Here is a 20,158-nt window from a genome sequence, read left to right as displayed (position 1 = left end):
TAGATATTTCTCTTCAGTATAACGTGGCAGAATAATAATACAATTCAAGTACAAAGCAATTTCAAGTAAGTGTACCATTTCCCTTTTTTTTCCCTAAAATTGTCTGTTCTTTGTAGTTTTTTCTATGTGCATATCCTCACATTCTTCCACCAAAAGCACGTGCCTTTGTTATCTCTTCCACTCTTGTGGAAAAAAAAATATTCTTCACTCTTCCCAGAAAATACCACTTCTTCCAAATACTTCTGTAATTTCACAGATCTTCAGCAAAAACAGATGCTGAGAGCAAATACTTGAACCAGCCAACAGGCAAGCTATTATGGTCATGCTAGTTCTTTCAAGGAGAGAAAATAAATATCAAACTGACCTTAATCATAAGCAAATTATCCATAAAACCATACTGAAATGAAAACATCAACATCTGAAATTAAAGGTCCTGTTTCTTTTCTTCAGATTGTGTTAAAATAACTCTAGATAGTTCACAAGAGTTTGTTCTTACAACATCTCACTTTTTATTATTAATTTTTGCAAACTTATTTAAGTTTCTAGGTAAACATTCTTTCATGTTGACAGGTATGTGACTTCAGTGACATAAACTGCTTATTTGGCAAACTTCTATTTTTCACAGTAGGGAAGCTGAACAGAGTTCATGTTAGAATTTCATCTTTTCAGTGGAAAGGAAAGTAAAGACCTATGAACTAGAAATATTAATAAGTAAGTACTCATCTTCATTTCACACTTTACCTCTGTTTCTGCTGCATGGGCTGCTGTCTCATAGCCATATATTGCATGTCCTCCTGTAGTCGATTAAGAGGAGAATCTGGCTTGACACGAATCCCATAGTAATGGTATTTGGAGTTCCCCCTTTATGAAAGAGCAAGCATTGAAAGAAAAATAACATTAGTTTTATGCATATTCATTACATTCACTTTATATTCATTGACTGGAAAAGATTATGTACAAACAAGCCCTAACTCTCTTTCCATACCTGCCTTTTACAGGCAGGGTATCATTTTAGCACCTTTAGGAAATGAATTCACTCTCTTAAATATTACCAAACATTTTACACTTCGTTATGAAAACAAAACAAAACAAGGTTATACATACATATCTCATCAAAGTCACGAAGAAACACAATTCTTCATAATTTCCAAACAATAGACTGCATTTAATTTATGTTGCAGAGTATTTATCAGAATGTGAACAGTAAAAATTGGGAAAAGTAAAAATAATAACAACATTGGAAAAGCATTAACATGTTTGAAATTAATAAACATAACTGTCAGAAAACCAATGTAATGCTTACATACAGCTTTATGTATAGTTTTTAATATCAGAAAAGTTTCATACTCATAATTATTGCTTGCGTTTCTTATTATAGTTCAAGATGTCATTAACACTTACCTAGTTCCAAGTCTTCTTGTCCGTAACCCCATGAAAATTGACCGTATGAGTTTTCCAAAGGATGCTGCATTGACTGGATCCAGCTTGTGCTCCTGACAGTGTCGTAAGTAATGGTTGTAAAGGGTACTTCTAGGGAGGCTCACTCCTTCTGCAGTTTCATAATTGTCCAAAAGCCACTGAAGCTATTTCACATGTAAAACAGAAAAAAAAAAAACAAACGGAAAAAAATAATTTTAATTATTACTTTATTAAAAATATCTTAACCTTACAACATTAAATTATGACAGTTCAGAAGTCATTCTTCAGGCCTACTGAACAGAGATCCTCTAAATGCTAGCTATACCATGTTGTTTTAGGATCTTCAGAATTACCAGGAAATAGTGGAACTCATTACACTTTGATCTCAGGTAAGTGTCCACTTCTTAAAAATATTTTGATTCAGTACCACACACCAACTATGCTTTGGAAACAAATTGTTAGCACTGCAAAGAAATAAAATAATACAGAATGTAATTCATACTGTTTCACAAAACAAACTCATTGGATTAACAAGAGTTAGGTAACACATTAGCAAATGTAATAATTTAGTGCTTTTCTTTTTTCTTTGTCAGACACTAAAAGACATTATAAAACTAAACTGAATGGGATTTTTTTTTATATTTTTTTTTTTAATTATTTTTTGCTCTCAAATACACAGGGAAAAAAAAAACAACTACTGCATATGAGCCAAGGAACAATCTAGATAACATTGAAAATAATGGCAACAACTGTATAGCATTAGGGCTACAATAGTAAGTCTTGGCCTTCTTTCCTTCAGAAATGCTGGAAAATAGAAATGAATATTTTCATCTACAAAGTTAGGTATTTTTGGAAAACTGCAAGAAAAGAGTTTTCATGTCGTATCACTGGACTTTACGGTATACAAACACAAAACACTGTAGCTGTCAGTAATATATAAAACAAGTGAAAATGACAATTTAGCAGTGCTAGATTTAACAGTACACAAGAATAAAAAAAGAAATTACAAACAGTAGAGTTTGAGGACACACTTAAATTCCACTGCTTTTGTTTTTGGGCATGCTAAAATGTTCATTATCTTTCTCCAGTAATTGCTGTGGTTTCTGTTCCCTGAAATTCTCTTTAGATTTATCTTGGATGATTAATTTACTTTTTATTTGAATTCTATTTCCTTGTTTTCCTAACTATTTAAATCAAAGTAATTCTGTATAAACATTTAAATCTGCTATGGTCAGAGAACTAATCAGAACTCGGATTTAATTTGATCCCCCAATGAAACCACAAACCAAGGACACTGGATCTTATCAAAGCATCATTTCAATTGGAAGAGATACTTAAAGGTGATTTAGTCCAACTACCCTGTAGTGAACAGGGACACCTTCAGCTAGATCAGGTTGTTCAGAGCCCCATCCAGCCTGTCCTTGAATGTCCCAGAAATGGGGCTTCCACCACCTCTCTGAGCCACCTGTGCCAGCACCTCATCACCCTTGTAATAATAATAAAAAAATTCTTATATGTATTCTAAATCTCCCCTCTTCCTGTTGGAAATAATTACCACTTGTCCTATCACAACAGATCTTGCCAAAGAGTCTGTCCTATTCTTTCTTCCAGCCACCCTAATTTTCAAATATGCAAACAGAATAACTAAAATAAAAAACTATCAAGCTACATTAAAAGATTGATGAAGTCCATGTGTTATTTGGTGCTTTGCTAGACCGCTGCTTTGAATACTGAATTTACAATTGTTTTAATCACTTTGAGCAACTTACCAAAACAAATGAAAAAACTTTCTTTGAATTTACTCTAGAACATTTAAACAGCAGTTCCATATTTGCCCATGTCCATGTTCCTTGAGCATAAGCTCTAGAAAAATGTAACTGTGTAAACAGTTCGAAGACAAAAAATGTTATGGCTATGTCTGCACATAATATTGCATTTCAAATAGACAAAATGAAAAAGTAATCCATCATCTTTTTATTAGCTAATAGGTAACTACTTAAAAAGTCTTAAAATCACAGATGTTTTCCATATTGAGCATTTACTATTTCAAAATAAAAATGAAGAAAAATACAACTGTAAAAAACTTAAATCTGGAAGTATTATTTCACTAATGAATTCATGTAACATAATTTTACACAGAATAGCAGAATTGTAGGGGTTGGAGGTGACCTCTCAAATCATCAACTCCAACCCTTCTGCTAAAGCAGGTACCCCACAGTAGGTTGTGTAGTAAAGCACCCATGCAGGTTTTGAATCTCTCCAGAGAAGGAGTCTCCATAACCTCTCTGGGAAGCCTGTTTCTGTGCTCTGTCACCCTCAAAGGAAATAATTATTTGCTTATTTTCAGATGGAACTTACTGTGTTCCAGTTTGTGTTCACTGCCCCTTGTTCTGCCAGTGGGCACCACTGATAATAGCCTGCCTCTATCCACTGTCTGAGCTTAGAAATGGGGATAATTGTCTCCTTTAATGGTTGCAATTAATCTCTATTTTAAATCTATCACCATATTTATATTTATTTACACATACATATGTAATAGGTTATATGCTATTAAATCTATACTTAAATCAGAACCGATAAGGAATATTAAGTGCTATTACTTTGCCCAAAAGGAAAATCTGATTGACAAAAAATACCTTTTCCAGTTGAGTTCTCTATACAATATCACAGGTATTTTCTTCCAGATGGTTTATAACCTGTGATGATTCAATTTAAGCACACTTCATTCATTCTATGAATTTTTAACATATCTTATTGCAACCATAACCTGGCTGAACATAAACCAAGAACAAAACAAACACCATATCTAACAGAAAGATATGTCCATTCTCGTATTTTTTTTGCCTCATGAGTTGCTTCAATAATAACGGTTTTATATGATTTGTTAGATTATAGCCTGGAAGAAAAAGGGAAGTTAGTGTGTGATCTTAAAAGGACCATTATTTACAAATACTATAAAAGTATTCTAAACAATTTTTAAATTATATAATCATAAAACTGAGCTATTCAGGTTCAAATCATGGCTTTAATATTGACCATACTGTATGGCTAAGATGGTTAAAAGTATGATATATTTGCACAGTCAGACATGCTACATTGACTCCAACTCCAACTAAGCTGCGATGCTTATAGAATAGTAAAGTATCACTGCAGAAATCAATCAGAAGAGAAAAGAAGAAAGATAGAAATGGCAAATTCCTTAAAATAAGTGCACATTTAGGAAAAAAAAAATAAAAATACCATAAAGTTTATTATACATATCATGGAGTGAAAAACCAAGTATTTTCCACAAATCGATATGACGTGCAAAGTGGAAATTAATACTAATTCAATACACAATTTAGAATTCTATTTTAAAAACTTTTAAAGCCAATTATTTTAATAAATGTCAACTAGACTATTAAATGACAAATATAAGAACAGCTTAAGATACAAAGAACAATACTCTACATATTGTCCTTACTTGAGTTTTATGTCAATAAACACTGCGTTCTAAATAAGGTACCATATTTAGTAAGTTTCATCCAGATTGCAGCGACTTCTTCCAAAACGACTGAAGTGAAGGAAAAAATTGCCACAAAAATATGTATTTTTTTTTTCTCAGAGTCAAAGGGATATATTCCTATCAAATAATTCTGTAAACCTTCACAATCAAGAAAGAAATAGCATGATGACAATGCAGTGACATCTGGATACAAATCTTATGATCACATTTCCATAATAATTTACTGACATACAATTTATACACTGTAAATAGTACAGCGGACCAGGAGTGAGTGGAATAGCTCGGGAAGCAAGGGATATTTTATAATTCTTTTTGGTTCTATACCAAAATTTTGAACCTCGAAGTAGACTAAACACAAACATATCAACCAGTGGATAAGTTCAAATGCGAAGAGAAATTTCTAATGCTTGGCCAAACAAATGGTCCCTTTTACAATGACATTTAAGTTATTTTATTATTGTTCAGTTGTCCTGTCTTCAATGTGATTATGTTATAAACATCTGGAACATTTGGATGCTCACAAAAGAATTAAAATCTAAAATATTACAATATAAAAGTCTGTTCTGTATAATATTTTGTATAACAATGTAGTATGGTTCTCCTCATTAAATATTGGCATTTTCTTAAAAAACAAACAAAAAAAGCCACAACTGAAAAAAACACACAAACCAAAACCAATCAAACAAAACCACATGACCCAGAACAATCCTGGCTATGATTTTGAGGTTATCAGACACATACAGAAAAACATCCAACACCGATTATTACATAGATTATTAATTTGATTTCTGAGTGACAGCCTTGTATTTTCACATTAAAACCATAAACCAAATGTAATTTTTTACTGTAAAACAATAAAAGAATTTGCATGTAACTACCTATAAGTAAAGCTTAGTAAAGCTGAAAAAAAATAAAGAGACAAGGTGAATAGAACCTAATCAACATGGAAAAAATATCAAATATAAAATGACTAACATCAACGGAAAAAGATCATTTCAAGAAGGTCTAGAAATAAACAAAGTAATATGATTATTTATAAATAAAAAGTTTCAAATTAACTTTGTGCCCTTTTCCTTTCATCTCACAGATATGTTTATTGTTTTTATCACTATATCTGGAGATCATGTTCTTACACGTCTTCAAGCTTCCTGTGTGGAAAATTCTTAACTGTTAAGATTTGCAGAATGTGAACAAAAAGTAAGATAGTTAATTAAGACATATATGTGTATTTTAGTCTAATATTCTATTTCTTTCCACGCTGTGATACAAATCTTTAAGATCCCCAAGTTATTTCATAATCAGCTCACTACTCAGAACAAATGAAAAAACATCTAAAAATAATCTGAAGACATTATTTAGTTATGCTGTTTGCCTTTTCCTTTTCATATACTTGTACGTTAATATATGGTACACAGACTGTTCTTTGTAGGCAATTTTACTGAAAATGTCGAAAGCCAGCTAATTAAGCATAATTTTGAGCAATACTTCACCATTTACACTATAGTTTGCAAAACAAACAGATGTGTCAACTTGTGTTAACACAGGTTTAAAACCTCAGAAACAAATAATACCCTGCAAGATACCATCTAGACATTCAATCTGACAAAATAAAGCCATGAGAGATGCAGTAAAAAATTACAAGCAACTAAGATGGAAAGATTAAGAGCACAAAGTAGTAATAAAATAAAACAAACATTCAGAGGCAGGCTAAGCATGCAGAACAAGCAAAAGAGAGTGTATGTGAAGTAGAGACAACTTACATGACTGTTGAGAAGAGAGCTTCTGTGAGTGGACAGACCATCAGACTTTTGCAGTGTCTCAATCGCCATTTCAATCTGATAATAGATGGCATTAAAAAAAGGACTCAAGACAAGATAGTAAAAAAGTCTGATCAGAGAAGTTTTGAAAGGTGCTTACAGATCAATAGAAATGCCTAGTTTGTTTTCCTGGCTAGGACATATATTCTATTAAATGTTGTCATTCTGGATCTCAGTGAACACAAACCTCTTCACTGAGATCGGAAAGCATTTTGCTTGCATACATACTGCAGGATCACAGCCTCTCAATTCAATTTACCTTTCTCCTTGCTCTCCAGATTTGCTGAACAAAATAATCCTAAATAAAGACAACAATGCCTGACTGAACAAAAGTATCGCTTATGACCAAGAAAATTATCCCAAGCAGAATTTTAAGACAGGCATCCATACATTCTCCCTTCAACTATAACAGGAAGAGCTGTTTCCATACTGAAAAAACAATTGAGTTAGACACAAAACTTCCTCTTTCTGCAATAACAAGCAAATCTCAATCCCAAATAATTTAATAGGTTTTCTGACATTAATTTCAGTGGCACAAGATATCACTGACTGCTGCAGCACCATCGAAGTATCTCCAGCTGCCAAAGTAAATAGAAAGTCAGGAGTCACACAGACAGCAGGATCCAGCCTTCAGAAAAATAGCTTATCTTTTCACAACTTAAAACAGAATTTTAACTTTGTATTTTAGAACAACACACTGCTATTAAATATACAGCATTTTCGAAGTGCAAATGTATAAACACTCACACATTTGTTCCCAATCTTTCCCTTTGAATATCAGTGGATCTTTTCATGCTCTATAACAACATTAAAGAGTAAAATTGGAACCTGACTGTAGTTTAGCCAAGCAAGAACAACACTGAAAATGACAGAGACAAAGGGATGTGCAGTAAGAAAAGGCATATAATTAACTACATTAAATGGCCACAACAAAAGCAATGGAAAATGCAATGGAAATGCACTTAGATTTTTAAAACTACTTTTCATTTTCCCTGTAGACCATTTAAAATTATCCTTCCCCATTCTACTTATATCACAGTACTATTAAAATATTTTAGTGTTATAATTTATCAGTGTTAGACTACTTCATTCTTTGAATACCAGAGACCGAAAAATAGTTTATATTAAAATTTACAGCACAAAATAAATTAGCTTCTCCCTTCTTTATAGTATGACTGGTCAGTATTTTTATTCCAATAATTGAGATAAGTAATTCCTTCTTTCTTTCCTGTAACTGCTTAATATCAGGTACATAAAACTATCAAAGAAGTGTACTGAGTATATGATTACTATGTAAGAAAATGAACTGACACGATGACAACTTTCTTTAATCTGATTTCTTCTTGCTTCAGTAGAAGAAACTATGAGGTTAGAGTACTCAATCACATAGAAAAATTCAAATTTTAAAGGCACATAGAATGATAAAAAGTACAATTTTAAACATTATTATAGCAAGATCAATTTGCTACATATGGAAAAAATTTCCCTTCATAATTCCACAACCAAAGTATACATACATATATACGTCCTAACTCTTTATCTTAAGTTACTTGTTCAACAATGCTTGCTTTACAACAGTACTACAACACTAAGGTTACACCTGATTCCTTCTATTGCATTACTTCCATTATGCTGCTGCAATGCGTGGTCCTGTTTGCTCAGATAATCAGTTGGTTAAATGTAGCAATAATTGCTCTTACAAAGAAAAGAGGCACTGCAGATGCCACTCATTTCTAACTGCTATGTTCCTTCAATGTCTTGCGATGCAGTGCAATTAACCAAATAAAGACAGCCCTTCTTTTTGGTCATTTGGGAAAATTTGTAGCTGAGGTTTATTCTTTAAAGTAGCTTTCACCAGTATTGCCACTGAGGACAGTGACTCTGTCTTTGCAGATCCCCAGGTTTAAAACAAGATTTTTACAGTGTTACGATCATCTAGTCCACTTTTTCTGCATAACCTAAGCCAAACAGTCACCACTAAAAATGTTACCTCTAAAATGTTAATTAATTCATCAAGCTCAGAAAGATACCAGTTCCATATCTAAAATAAGTCATCATTATCTCTAAGGAATCAAGTTTCACAACACAAATTGTTCTAGCTACCTATTATTTTCATTATTTCTAGCCTAAATTTTCATAAGGCGAACTTCTAGTTTTATCTGACAGATATCTCTCTAATAAAAGAAACCTTCTTATATAGGCAATACAATCACATCTTCAGTAGTTTTGAACATAAAATTACTTCAATTTGAAGGAAGATTTTTAAGACACTAAATCATTCTCATCTCTATTCAAAACTGCATTCAAACATATATGAACATTGATTACATAGGTAATGTAGTCATTTTTACTGTTATATTATTTAGAATATGAAAATAATATCAACTTTTTTTTTGCATAAATACAAATAAAAAACTAATATCTATGTGTTTCTAGCAATGTATATTGAGAGAGTCCAGGCACAGCTAACAATATTTGCACTTGAAATGCTTAATGAAAGAAAGGAATTACACATTCATTTATTTGAGTGTGTGATCAGTCATAGATTTCTCCTTTTCTTCTCTTAAAAAGACTAAAAACATTCCTTATTAAATTGTTTTGACTGATAACTGAGATATACACTGTAATTCTATCACTCCCACAATAACTTGAATATAACCATGTTAAATATTGCATGACAATCACCTTTTATAGTAACATAAGCAATGGGGGGGGGGAGAGGAGAATGGATGGAATAAATTAAAGCATGATAGTCAAGAAAACTGTGATTCGAGACATCTCCCTTAACTTACATTGTTTGCCTTACATTGTTTGGACACAGTTGTTAATGATTAAAGGTATTTCCCTTGAGATAATAAATTCAATATTTTGATCCCAATACAGGCATCTGGAAATCCACATTGTTCAGTCTTTATGTGATCTACTGATTCAGAAGTTATTAAATATCCTTGTTAAGTTTATGCCTTAGTTTTCATTAACATGTTAATAGACAAACATAATATACATAATAGTTTCAGATATGTATAATAAATTTCTAAGAGCCAATGGCAAAAGTAGCAGCACTTTTTCACGATTCAACTAATTAACACAAAGTATTTACAGTAAGTTGTTCTGAGATGGTGAGGACATAAAGAAGACAATTGGCAGAAGTTTGAGACCTGACCTGATTGATCTGAAAAATCACTCAGAACAGCCACAGGCTAGCGAAAATCCAAAATGTTTGGGTTTCGGGTCAGATGACATTTTCCTTCCTAAAGCTGCAAATGAAAAAAAGCTATCCATCTTCTCTGCTCATGGTTCTCAAATATATGGTCAGAATGATTGACCAATTACACTTTCTCTCCCCAGAATCATCCAGTTCCTTGTATCTATGATCTCAAATATTTATAACTTCAAATATATTCTAAGCTGGTTTTCTTTCTGGCAGTTTCCCCCATATTTGATATAAATGCCCTCGTGAAAAACAAAAAAAGTCCTCCACTTAACTCTAAAAAATATCTGGAAATGTCACACACATATTCGTTGCATTTCTCACATAAGAAAAAAAAAAGTGAGAAGCTAAAAAAAAAACCGAGTTCAGATTACAATTATTATTAACATCAAATTTGAAAGCTTTTATGACAAGACAGACCCAGAGAGAGGTATATAGGCTATTTTAGAACAAACAAGTATTTAATTAAAATCAGAAAAACCTACTCCTGCAGAAAGGTGATGCCTGAACTCCAGCAATAATGACTGTTAAAATAACATCAATGACAAGTCATCTTCCATCCAGTTTAAGCATTTTAAGTAAAATAAAATGAATTAATAGAAATTATTTTCATGGATTCAAAGATATCTATTTTAAATATTTAATAATAAAAAGTTGTATTTTATGCAGTTCTTTTTTATTATTATTTATTTATTTATTTATTATTAATAATTGGAATGCTACACTTGCCAAAATTTTGTTTCAAGCAACACTCCATCTTCAATTTTAATATAAAAATGTCAGAATAAATATCTGGTGGAAACAAACCATGAGGTGCTTCAAGGCTTTTCAGACAGAAAACACAAGAGCCAATGACTGAAGATTGAAGCTAAACTGACTCAGAAAAGAAACAAGGTGAAGCAGATGCAGGACAGGTTTGTGAGGTCATTCTCCCTTATCCTGATCTTGTAGAAGGGACACAGCATCAATTCAAGAAATACCACAGAGCAACAAAGGACTCACAGGGGTAGAGAAATAACAATTATTATGGTCACACTACATCACTGAAACCTAGCTCTTGTTCTGGAAGAGAGTGATGATGCTCCAGAGTTCTCAAGGAGAAATCAAAGAAGAAAAGTCTTAGAGAAGGGAGTTCATAAAGGCACAAGGTCATCAAATCTAATTTTCTTCCCCACGAGCTAATTCACACCACTTACACTTTTTTAATTTCTTTATCAATTGTAGTGATTACCCATTAATACAATTAATCTAAAAGAAGAAAAAAGAAGTTTATCTGCCTCCTCTTATCTAGAAATGGATGCTTCTTTTTCCACAAAAGACTTGTTACAGTGCAAGAAGTCAGACTGCTTGATCCAATATTTCTCTGCAGCGTAAATTTCTATGCATCTTTAATTTTATCAGAAATTGTTTGTTTTATGCTGAAAAATATAAAGCGGACCTAGTTAACTAAAAATTCTGCAACAGATTATCAGAAAAAAGTGAGGAATGGAGTTGGAAGGAGTTTCTCTACTGGGAAAGAGATTAATTAATACAATCTCAACTATTTTCCAAATTATTACAGAATCACAGAACCGTAGGGGTTGGAAGGGACCTCCAGAGATCGAGTGCAACCCCCCTGCCAAAGCAGGTTCCCTACACCAGGTCACAGAGGTAGGCATCCAGGCAGGTCTTGAACATCTCCAGAGAAGGAGATTCCACCACCTCCCTGGGCAGCCTGTTCCAGTGCTCTGTCACCCTCACCGTAAAGTTCTTGCTCACATTTGTGCAGAACTTCCTATGCTGCAGTTTCTGGCCGTTTCCTCTTGTCCTGTCTCCACATATTGCTGAAAAGAGTCTGGCCTCGCCACTCTGCACTCCACACCTTAGATATTTATAGACCTGGATCAGGTCCCCTCTCAGTTGTCTTTTCTCAAGGCTGAACAGACCCAGTTCACTCAGCCTTTTTTCATAGGTTCCAGGCCCTTCACCATTTTTGTGGCCCTCTGCTCTTTTGTCATGGTTTTATGTTTTTGTTTCTTCATGTTTCACTATTCCACATCAAAACATCATGTAGTGCACTGGGCATTAAAGTGTTACTGCCCCAATTCCAGGTACCTATCCCTGTACATTACAGAAGTCATGGGATCTGACCTTTCTGGGTGGGGCGCTCTCTTACTGCCTGGCAGTGGGTGCTGGAGGGTGCTTTCCTAGCCGCTCCAAGCTTTTCAGGTTTGACTCGGTCCCAGGAACTCTCTCTCTCCCATCTTGTCTGAGTTATTAGTCTCAATTTCAATTAAATTGTATTATATTGTGTTATCTTCTATTCCGGTAACATAGTAAAATAAGTTTTCCTCCATAGATTGTTGCCACTGTTCTTTTCCTCCCTTTCCTCCCTTTCCTCCCTTTCCTCCCTTTCCTCCCTTCCTCCCTTCCTCCCTTCCTCCCTCCCTCCCTCCCTCCCTTCCTCCCTTCCTCCATTCCTTCCTTCCTTCCCATTTTGTATGGCTGGGGTGGGGGGGGGAACAGCTGGGGCCTACTGCCCCCCTGTCATGGGCATAAATTGATCTAGTGAACTCCGTGACATCTTCCCAAGAGATCCCTGTCTTTTTTGTACTGGGGAGCCCAGAACTGGACGCAGTACTCCAGATGAGGTCTTACCAGGCCAGAGTAGAGGGGGAGGATCACCTCCCTCGACCTGCTGGCCACGCTCTTTCTAATACACCCCAGGATGCCATTGGCCTTTTTGGCCACAAGGGCACACTGCTGGCTCGTGGCCAACCTGTCGTCCACCAGGACACCCAACCAAGACACCCTCTCTGCAGAGCTCCCCTCCAGCAGGTCATCCCCCAACCTGTATCGGTGCATGCAATTATTCCTCCATAGATGCAAGACTCTTCACTTGCTTTTGTTAAACCTCATCTGGTTTCTTACTGCCCAGCTCTCCAGTAAGAAACCAGGTGAGGTTTAACATAATTATAACCCTGTCAGCTTAGAATATTTGTTGTTTATTGTTTTTAAAATAATTAAAATAGCTCTGTACTAAAATTATACAATCAAGATACAACATTTACAATAGGCTTCCTAAGTTCATCTGTTATTATTCTTCTATCTTAATTAATTGCACATTTTGGGTAGATATCACTCTTGCTGTAAAGTTAGCATATTTTGCATGCTGCACTTACTAAGAGAAGTAATAATTTGTCCTAACACAAACAATCAATACTAATTCTGCTTTTATTTTATATTTACACGTACCCTGAAAGAGGATAAACTTCTGCAACAGCGTAAATGGAGACCTCCCATAGCTGGTGATGACTGATAAGTGACAGCTGTAATTACAGGTCAGTACTAAAGCATATTACAGAAATCAGCACTAACAAACAGGAGCCTCTCACTGGCTGACAAGCATAACAATATCTTTACTACTAAAAACTTTATTAACTTAAGATAGTATGCAATATGTTGTTTAGATCATTCCGTTTAATCACAATAACAATCTGTAGACATATATAGAAAAAAAAAGATTGAAAGACGATTTACATTTCACTATTAATAATGCAATTCAATTTTCTAGTCAGACTCCTAACCATAGCTGCATTCATTCATGATAACCACCAGTAAAGCAAGGGGATTCATCTTTTATCAAGTTGCAACATCTAAATTAATTTCAGATAGATAACCAGCTAAATTGAATCACCTCTTGTTCAACGTAATCTCATTCTATGTGCATTCACATCCAAATGTGTTGTTTATATTGTCTGTCTGTCTATAATTGCTTAGTTATTTATCTCCCTAAAATCTGACATAGGTACGTCTTATAGACTGAAGGCCTTTCTACTTTGGGAGAAAAAAATTCATTCTGAGGAAGTAGAGGACTAATTTGATGCACAAGGCAAGGACACCACGGGAAGAAACAAATCAGTGGAAATAAAACAACTGAGGAAAATGTTACAAATTTTCTTCATGCTCACTAGGTGTATTTTGTTGCTTAGTATATAGAAGAATTTTTTTTTAAGTAGTCGAAAGAAAATTGAATTTTTTCGTTTCATTCATCCAATACATAGTTTACAACACATACCAATTTCACACATTGGACTTTTAACTTAAAACTTTTTTTTTTTTTTTTTTTTAACTGCAGCCAAATACATTAGAAAAATCTAACATAACTTACTATAAAAAGATAATGACTTCATCAGTGATGGTGAATAACAACAAAACAAATGAAGCTCCCTCTTGTATGCAGTAACAAAACTATTACCTCAGTGACAAGAGTAAACAAAGCTAATGATGGCCATATGCCGTAATAAGTAACGCTTCCCTTATTTGTATACCCTTTCTCTCTAGGTGAAAATTCTCCTAGCTAATTCAATATTAGGAAATATTTGCTGAAAATTTTAATAGCAAACCAGACTAGATACATGCTATTTTAATGTCTCCAATAAATGCTCTATATAAGAATGAAAAATGGAATAATGGTGAGGATCAAATGAGGATCATGAGAGAAATGAGATCCAGTTTTCTAAAGGGCAATCCAAATGAAGTATTGCATTGGTCTATTTTGCACAGTGAATTTCAAACAGACCTGATGTTTTAATATTGCAGTCTAAACTGAATCTTTTACGTTTCAACTGATCCGTGAAAATTTCAGGTCACTATAAGTATCCAGATCCTAAAATGATAAAACCTAAAACCTGTGGCCCACCAAAACAGCAAGAAATCACTTCTGATGTATTCTTATGTCTTGCACAATAGAACTATACAAAATAAACAGTACCTTAAAAAAAAAAGAATAAACAAACAGAAGAAAATATTTTAGTGTTAAAAATGCAATTTAGTCATTGTGATTCGATTAGCATTATTTTTAATATTCATAAAAGTAAGTTAATATTGAAGTACAGAAGGTACTCAATCTAAAAGAGGCTGGTTTTTTTATACATGAAGCAAGACAAATTTGTTGCTTAAAGAACAAACCTCAGATTTTGTTAAATTTTGTAAATTTGACACAAAAGAACTGAATTGTTTTAATTTGTTAAATATACCACAGATTTTTGTTTTGCTCAAGTAATTTCAGGATATTCAACTTTTACTGGACATATTTAAATTTCATTTGATTTCAAATTCAAATAAACATTTTAGGACTGACTTTTGCTGTTATAGCAAAAAACCGAACTCATGATACGCAAAACACTAAACTTCATATGTTCTTAAATGAATAAGGAGAAAACTAGCATGAAATAGGTAATATTTGTATTTAAATGCATTTAAATACAATTAAATTAAAAATTTTAAAAAAGAACAATGCGTTTAAAACAACTATAAAAACATACAAATATCATTGGTACGTAAATATTTAAAGTAATATCACTTTTCAAAATTAATTCGATCTTGATCTGTTTCTTACTTGTGACCACAGAATAATACTCTTGTCCTACCTTGCTTGGTAGTTACAAATTGTGTGCAAAAACTGCAAGAAATATCTTTCAAATAATTAATATTTTAAAGAAAAAATAAAAGCATTGATTTTATTTAAATTAAAATTCAGACATGTTTTTTTTCTTATGAAAATTATTTAAAACACATGTAAATGTTACCAAACACTCTTTTTTATTTAACCGTTAAATATAAATACAATATTCTATTGCCAGCTGAAGGGTCCTGCTATGCTACTGATACGTATGCAATTCATTCACTATGAGTCTCTGCAAATTTTATTCTCACAAAATAATACTACATAGTTAAGGTAGTCTGAAAGTTTGTATGAAATAATACATCTACATTGTACAAATGTATATATATATATATAAAACTACCTTAAGAATCAATATCAAGATATTTTATTGAATCACTTAAGTGCTAATGTAAATGTTCATCATTATTCCAAATAAAATTTAAAAGAATACTAGATTTTACTTGTTACACTGGTTCCCAAAAATAAAGTTGCATTCATTATGGCCATGCAGTAAAGCTAGACTATGTATAAGCCAATTTTCTTAATGGGAATAAGAAAATTTGAGTAAGTGCTTAAGAGAAGAGTTGATGCTCATACTTAAATGTCCGAAACAGTATTTATCATAATTCTAACAGCATGAACCTTCCCACAGCATTATAAGATACCTCCTCAACAGGGTTTTGAAAAGTACCATGTATGAGTAAGAACAAATGTTAAAAGGAAAAAATATGCCAAAATTCTGAAAATACAAGAGTATTTTGAAATATGCTACCACACATACACTAAAGTAAAACAAAAGATAAAGAATGCAGGAAGTTATAACCAATTACTTACAAGCTAGATTATTTGATATATACATCTATTAACATGAATACTCTCAACAATATTTTTTTAATTTTTAAAAAAAAAAGCTTTTTGAGTTCTTGTAGAAATATATTAAGCTCAGACAGACTATCGTAAGCATTCTCAAAATATTCACAAGTATTACATGCGTGCAAAAATATAAAATGTAAATATTTGCAACCCATCTTGGGAAATACTGTTTCGTTTTTTTTTTTATTAAGTTTCATGCTTGTGTCTTGTTTTTTTTTTGTTACATATTAATTTCTTGTGTCACGACAAAGTACTGTGTAGTACTTTACTAGCATAATTTTGTTGTACTTTCTTAAACAAACATCATATCAGTCAGAAAGAACATCTTAATGACTAAGTCCCAAAGATTTCACATCAGTCTGAAATACTTACTGTAGCTGGGGAAGTCCGTGTTGTATGAGTCACTGAATGACCAGAATTTTCCATTGAATTGCCAATCAAATAGGTCCCTCCTGAGCTGCTAATGAGTTGTCCTCCTGTGACACCCATCTGAATCCCTCCAGTGCCCACCATGCTATGAGAGGAGACCACTGTTGTCACCTGCGCAGAACTTCCTTGAGTATCAAAATAATTTCCCCCAGTGTTTTGGCTGTACATCTGGGTTTCTGTGTAAGGATAAGTTGTTGATCGGCTTCAAGAAAAGAAAACAAAAGGAAAATAAATTATTTGTATTGTTCATTGAGCTGAGGGAAATGTTGTATTTCTAGTACATATCTGCAATTGCCATAGCCAAATTAAAAAAGATTGGCAAACAATCCCTTCTCAGAGAATAACATTTCTGCAAATAAATGTACCAAATAACTAATCCAGTAAAAATATTAAAACAAGTATTCACCAAGCCTTGCAGAAAAGTTTGTCAGCCTTACCTGAAGAGGATCAAAGAAAAGAAGTATGACAACAATTAAGAAGATGGACAGGAAGAGTTCATACAATAATTAATATAGAGCAAAAATTGTAAAGCTCCACCCATTTCAACTTTTTACAATCCTACCATAAAATACAGAATTTCAATCATACGCTATGTACTTTCCATACTAAGATGCAAAATTGCAAACAAATTATGTAAATCTCAGCCAAGAAAGCTCAGTGTTCAAGAATTCCATGTTAACTATTGATTTTAAATGTTTTTATACCTCTCAGTTAAAGCTTGAAATTCAGAACTTAATGGTATTTTAATATGTTTATTTTTACAGGGTGAATTTAAAATTGAACATGAATTTGTACTATGATGAAAAACTGCACTGAAGAAATAAAACCAAATGAGAATTATGACATTTGTAAAAAGCTTACAAAGATTAAAGAAGGTATGCAGCAAAAACGTTTCAAAAATTATTTTTGAGCATGAAATATTCATGGCCCATTAATGAGTATAGTCTTTAAACTATTCAGTCTGAAACTTTTTATCATGTTTCAAATTCTTAATCACTTATATTAAATCATTACCTTGCATGTGTTATAATCTATTCATAATTATTGAATAAGTACTCACTCCTTTGTTCACCAATTATTGAATATGTACTAGCTTTCTTCACCAAAATACATTTTAAAATTATTAACTGTATAGTATTCATTACTTCAAAGCAAAATTCCTTATTTTTGAAAAATCTGCCTGAAAATTTCACCTTGTTTCACAGTGGCTAAGTTTTGTATTTTAGCAAGTAGGACAATAGAAATGCCAAAGAAAAGAAAATAATCAGTTTATTTAACCATTAATTTTATTCCTTAAGCATAAAAATCTGTAATGTTGCCTGTAATCAACTGACAACACTCATTAACTTGGATTTGCTTATGTTGAGATACAGTCTGTCCAAATAAATACAATTTAAATCTAGTAGGATTCTGAGAAAAGACAAGAGTTGCCAAATTTCTGCATAAGCCTACAGTTTATTATAATTGTAGAAACCACAAAATCATGCAAAACCATGCAACTAAATATGACAAAAAATTTCTGACATTTCTATCCAAGATTACAAGAGGAGGCAGCATTCAGTATTTATACAGTTGGTAGATCATTAGTACATCTGTCCAAGGCTTAGAAGTCAGTGTTTTTTTTCCATTTATCTACACAAGGATTAGTTCCTTATTAAAACAGAGAAAGGTAATAGAAAATTACAGCTTGTTCTGTTTTTCTTTTTAAATTATGAAAGCTTAGTAAACAATAGACTCAGAGATAATGATCTTTTGCTTCAGAATCATTACTTTTAAGAGAAGTGAAGAACATATAGCACCTTATCAACAATCAAAGTCAGAATTTTTACTATCACCACAGACTTCAGAGACTTACAGAAATTTCAAAACTAGATTTCAAATCCTGAAAGTTTTACAAAGCTCATACTATATTATTTCCTCTCAACCCTCTTTAAGTTAATCAAATTCTTTTTTATTTTGGGTATTGCAAAAGCTTCAAAATCAGCAGTACGAAACTTGGAAGTTAATCTACAAGAAATGCCTTGCAGACTCCTGAAAACAAAGCAAAATAGTTCATTTGGGAAACAGCACTAAAGTAGGCAGCTAATCTATTATTTCTTTGGAAAAGTAAAACCAGTTCTTCTTTGCATTGCAGTAGCCTTTGCATATATTTAAGCATCATGCAGTCCTGATTCACCTGTTTGATCAAGCCAAGGTATCACTGTCAAACCTTGTGATAGCATTGAAATATTGCTTCCCTTGTGATGTAAAAGATAACTGCTAGCAGAGATGGTGTTACATCTGCCTTGGAAACATACAATTTATTGAATTTACAGAATTTACTCCAATGCAGTAAGGGTCAGTTTAGGAAAAAGTAGTAGTGGAAGTGCAGAATAAACAGTTCAGCAAAATGCTTGTGAAGGAAGTAAGCACTGTAATTTCTTCCAAAAGAGAAATATCCTATGAGGTACCAGTACAATATGGCAATGAATGAAAGGCCAAAGGTGCTGATGATGGTAAAAATAGATACAGATAAAAGAAACAGACTGTCCACAAAGGACATAAGCAAGACATACCACACTTGTAGAAATGAAATTAAAGAAGTAGTACTTTGTACAAATGCAAAGTCTAGAAAGTGCTCAATGTTTCAGAAGAAAAGTAAGTCACTCCGTGTGGAAAGGATAGGGAAAAGGAAATATCTGTTTGCTTTTACCTTGTTCTGATCTACAAATCATGTACAGTCCCTAAATAAGGACTGATTGTATTGCAACACCTAAATCTGCTTCTAACTACTTCTTATGACTGCACCAAGAGCGATCTTTGGGATAGATAGATGGGTTGGACTTTGAGATAAACATATTTGTTCCAACAACCAGGTTTACATCAGGTTCTTCACGTACACCTGATTATTGGAGATCATAAAGCAAATCTTCAGCAACAGAGATCAATGATGTAATTAAAAGTGAGATAAAATTGTTATTATTACATGCAATGATAATTGCAACTCAGCAAAGAGCTCTTAAACTAACTATAATAAAAACGAATTAATCTGGAAACCAAAAGATGCAGGCTATACCAACCGGATGAGGTGATGCTATGGAAACCAGTAACTCACAGGTTTTAACGTCACTGAATACAACGTGAGCTTTCAACACAAAACTGTGCAAAGAGAAAAATATGATGTTATACTCTTTAGATATACACAAAGGATAACCTGAAATAAGGAAGTTATATCCTATTTCTCCACAGCACTTGCAGCATGGATATATAATACATCCTCAAGTAGTCTGGCATATAGTCATTTCTTGCCCATTGCAAATGTTGTCACAGCACCATCTCTTATTTTTCTGTACAGTTGCATATTTAACCTCAGCAGAAGTAAAATCTTCTGAATGTTTATGAGGATTACTTTGGTGATACACCATGGCTTGAGATACATTAGGAAACAGAATCTAACAGTTACTCCTACAGGAAGATTGTGGAATTCAGTATTTGTT

The 20,158-nt window shown here is 33.0% G+C and overlaps 1 protein-coding gene across 2 annotated transcripts in view; it reads right to left on the bottom strand.

Annotated features, from left to right (window-relative positions):
* Positions 1-20,158, bottom strand: part of RFX3 (regulatory factor X3) — a 118,576-nt gene that overhangs the window by 22,352 nt on the left and 76,066 nt on the right. For both annotated transcript variants that reach the window (XM_042875444.1, XM_042875443.1), the window contains exons 4-7: positions 16,626-16,884; positions 6,685-6,759; positions 1,402-1,583; positions 742-861 (exon numbers count right to left, since the gene is read on the bottom strand). In XM_042875444.1, the coding sequence (XP_042731378.1) occupies positions 742-861; positions 1,402-1,583; positions 6,685-6,759; positions 16,626-16,884 (636 nt within the window). The remainder of the gene's footprint in view (positions 1-741; positions 862-1,401; positions 1,584-6,684; positions 6,760-16,625; positions 16,885-20,158) is intronic.

Source organism: Lagopus leucura, unplaced genomic scaffold (genome assembly GCF_019238085.1).
Source record: "Lagopus leucura isolate 7727_CA_CO unplaced genomic scaffold, USGS_WTPT01 Super-Scaffold_100014, whole genome shotgun sequence".
NCBI lineage: Eukaryota > Metazoa > Chordata > Aves > Galliformes > Phasianidae > Lagopus > Lagopus leucura.
This window is presented reverse-complemented; position numbering and strand designations above follow the sequence as displayed.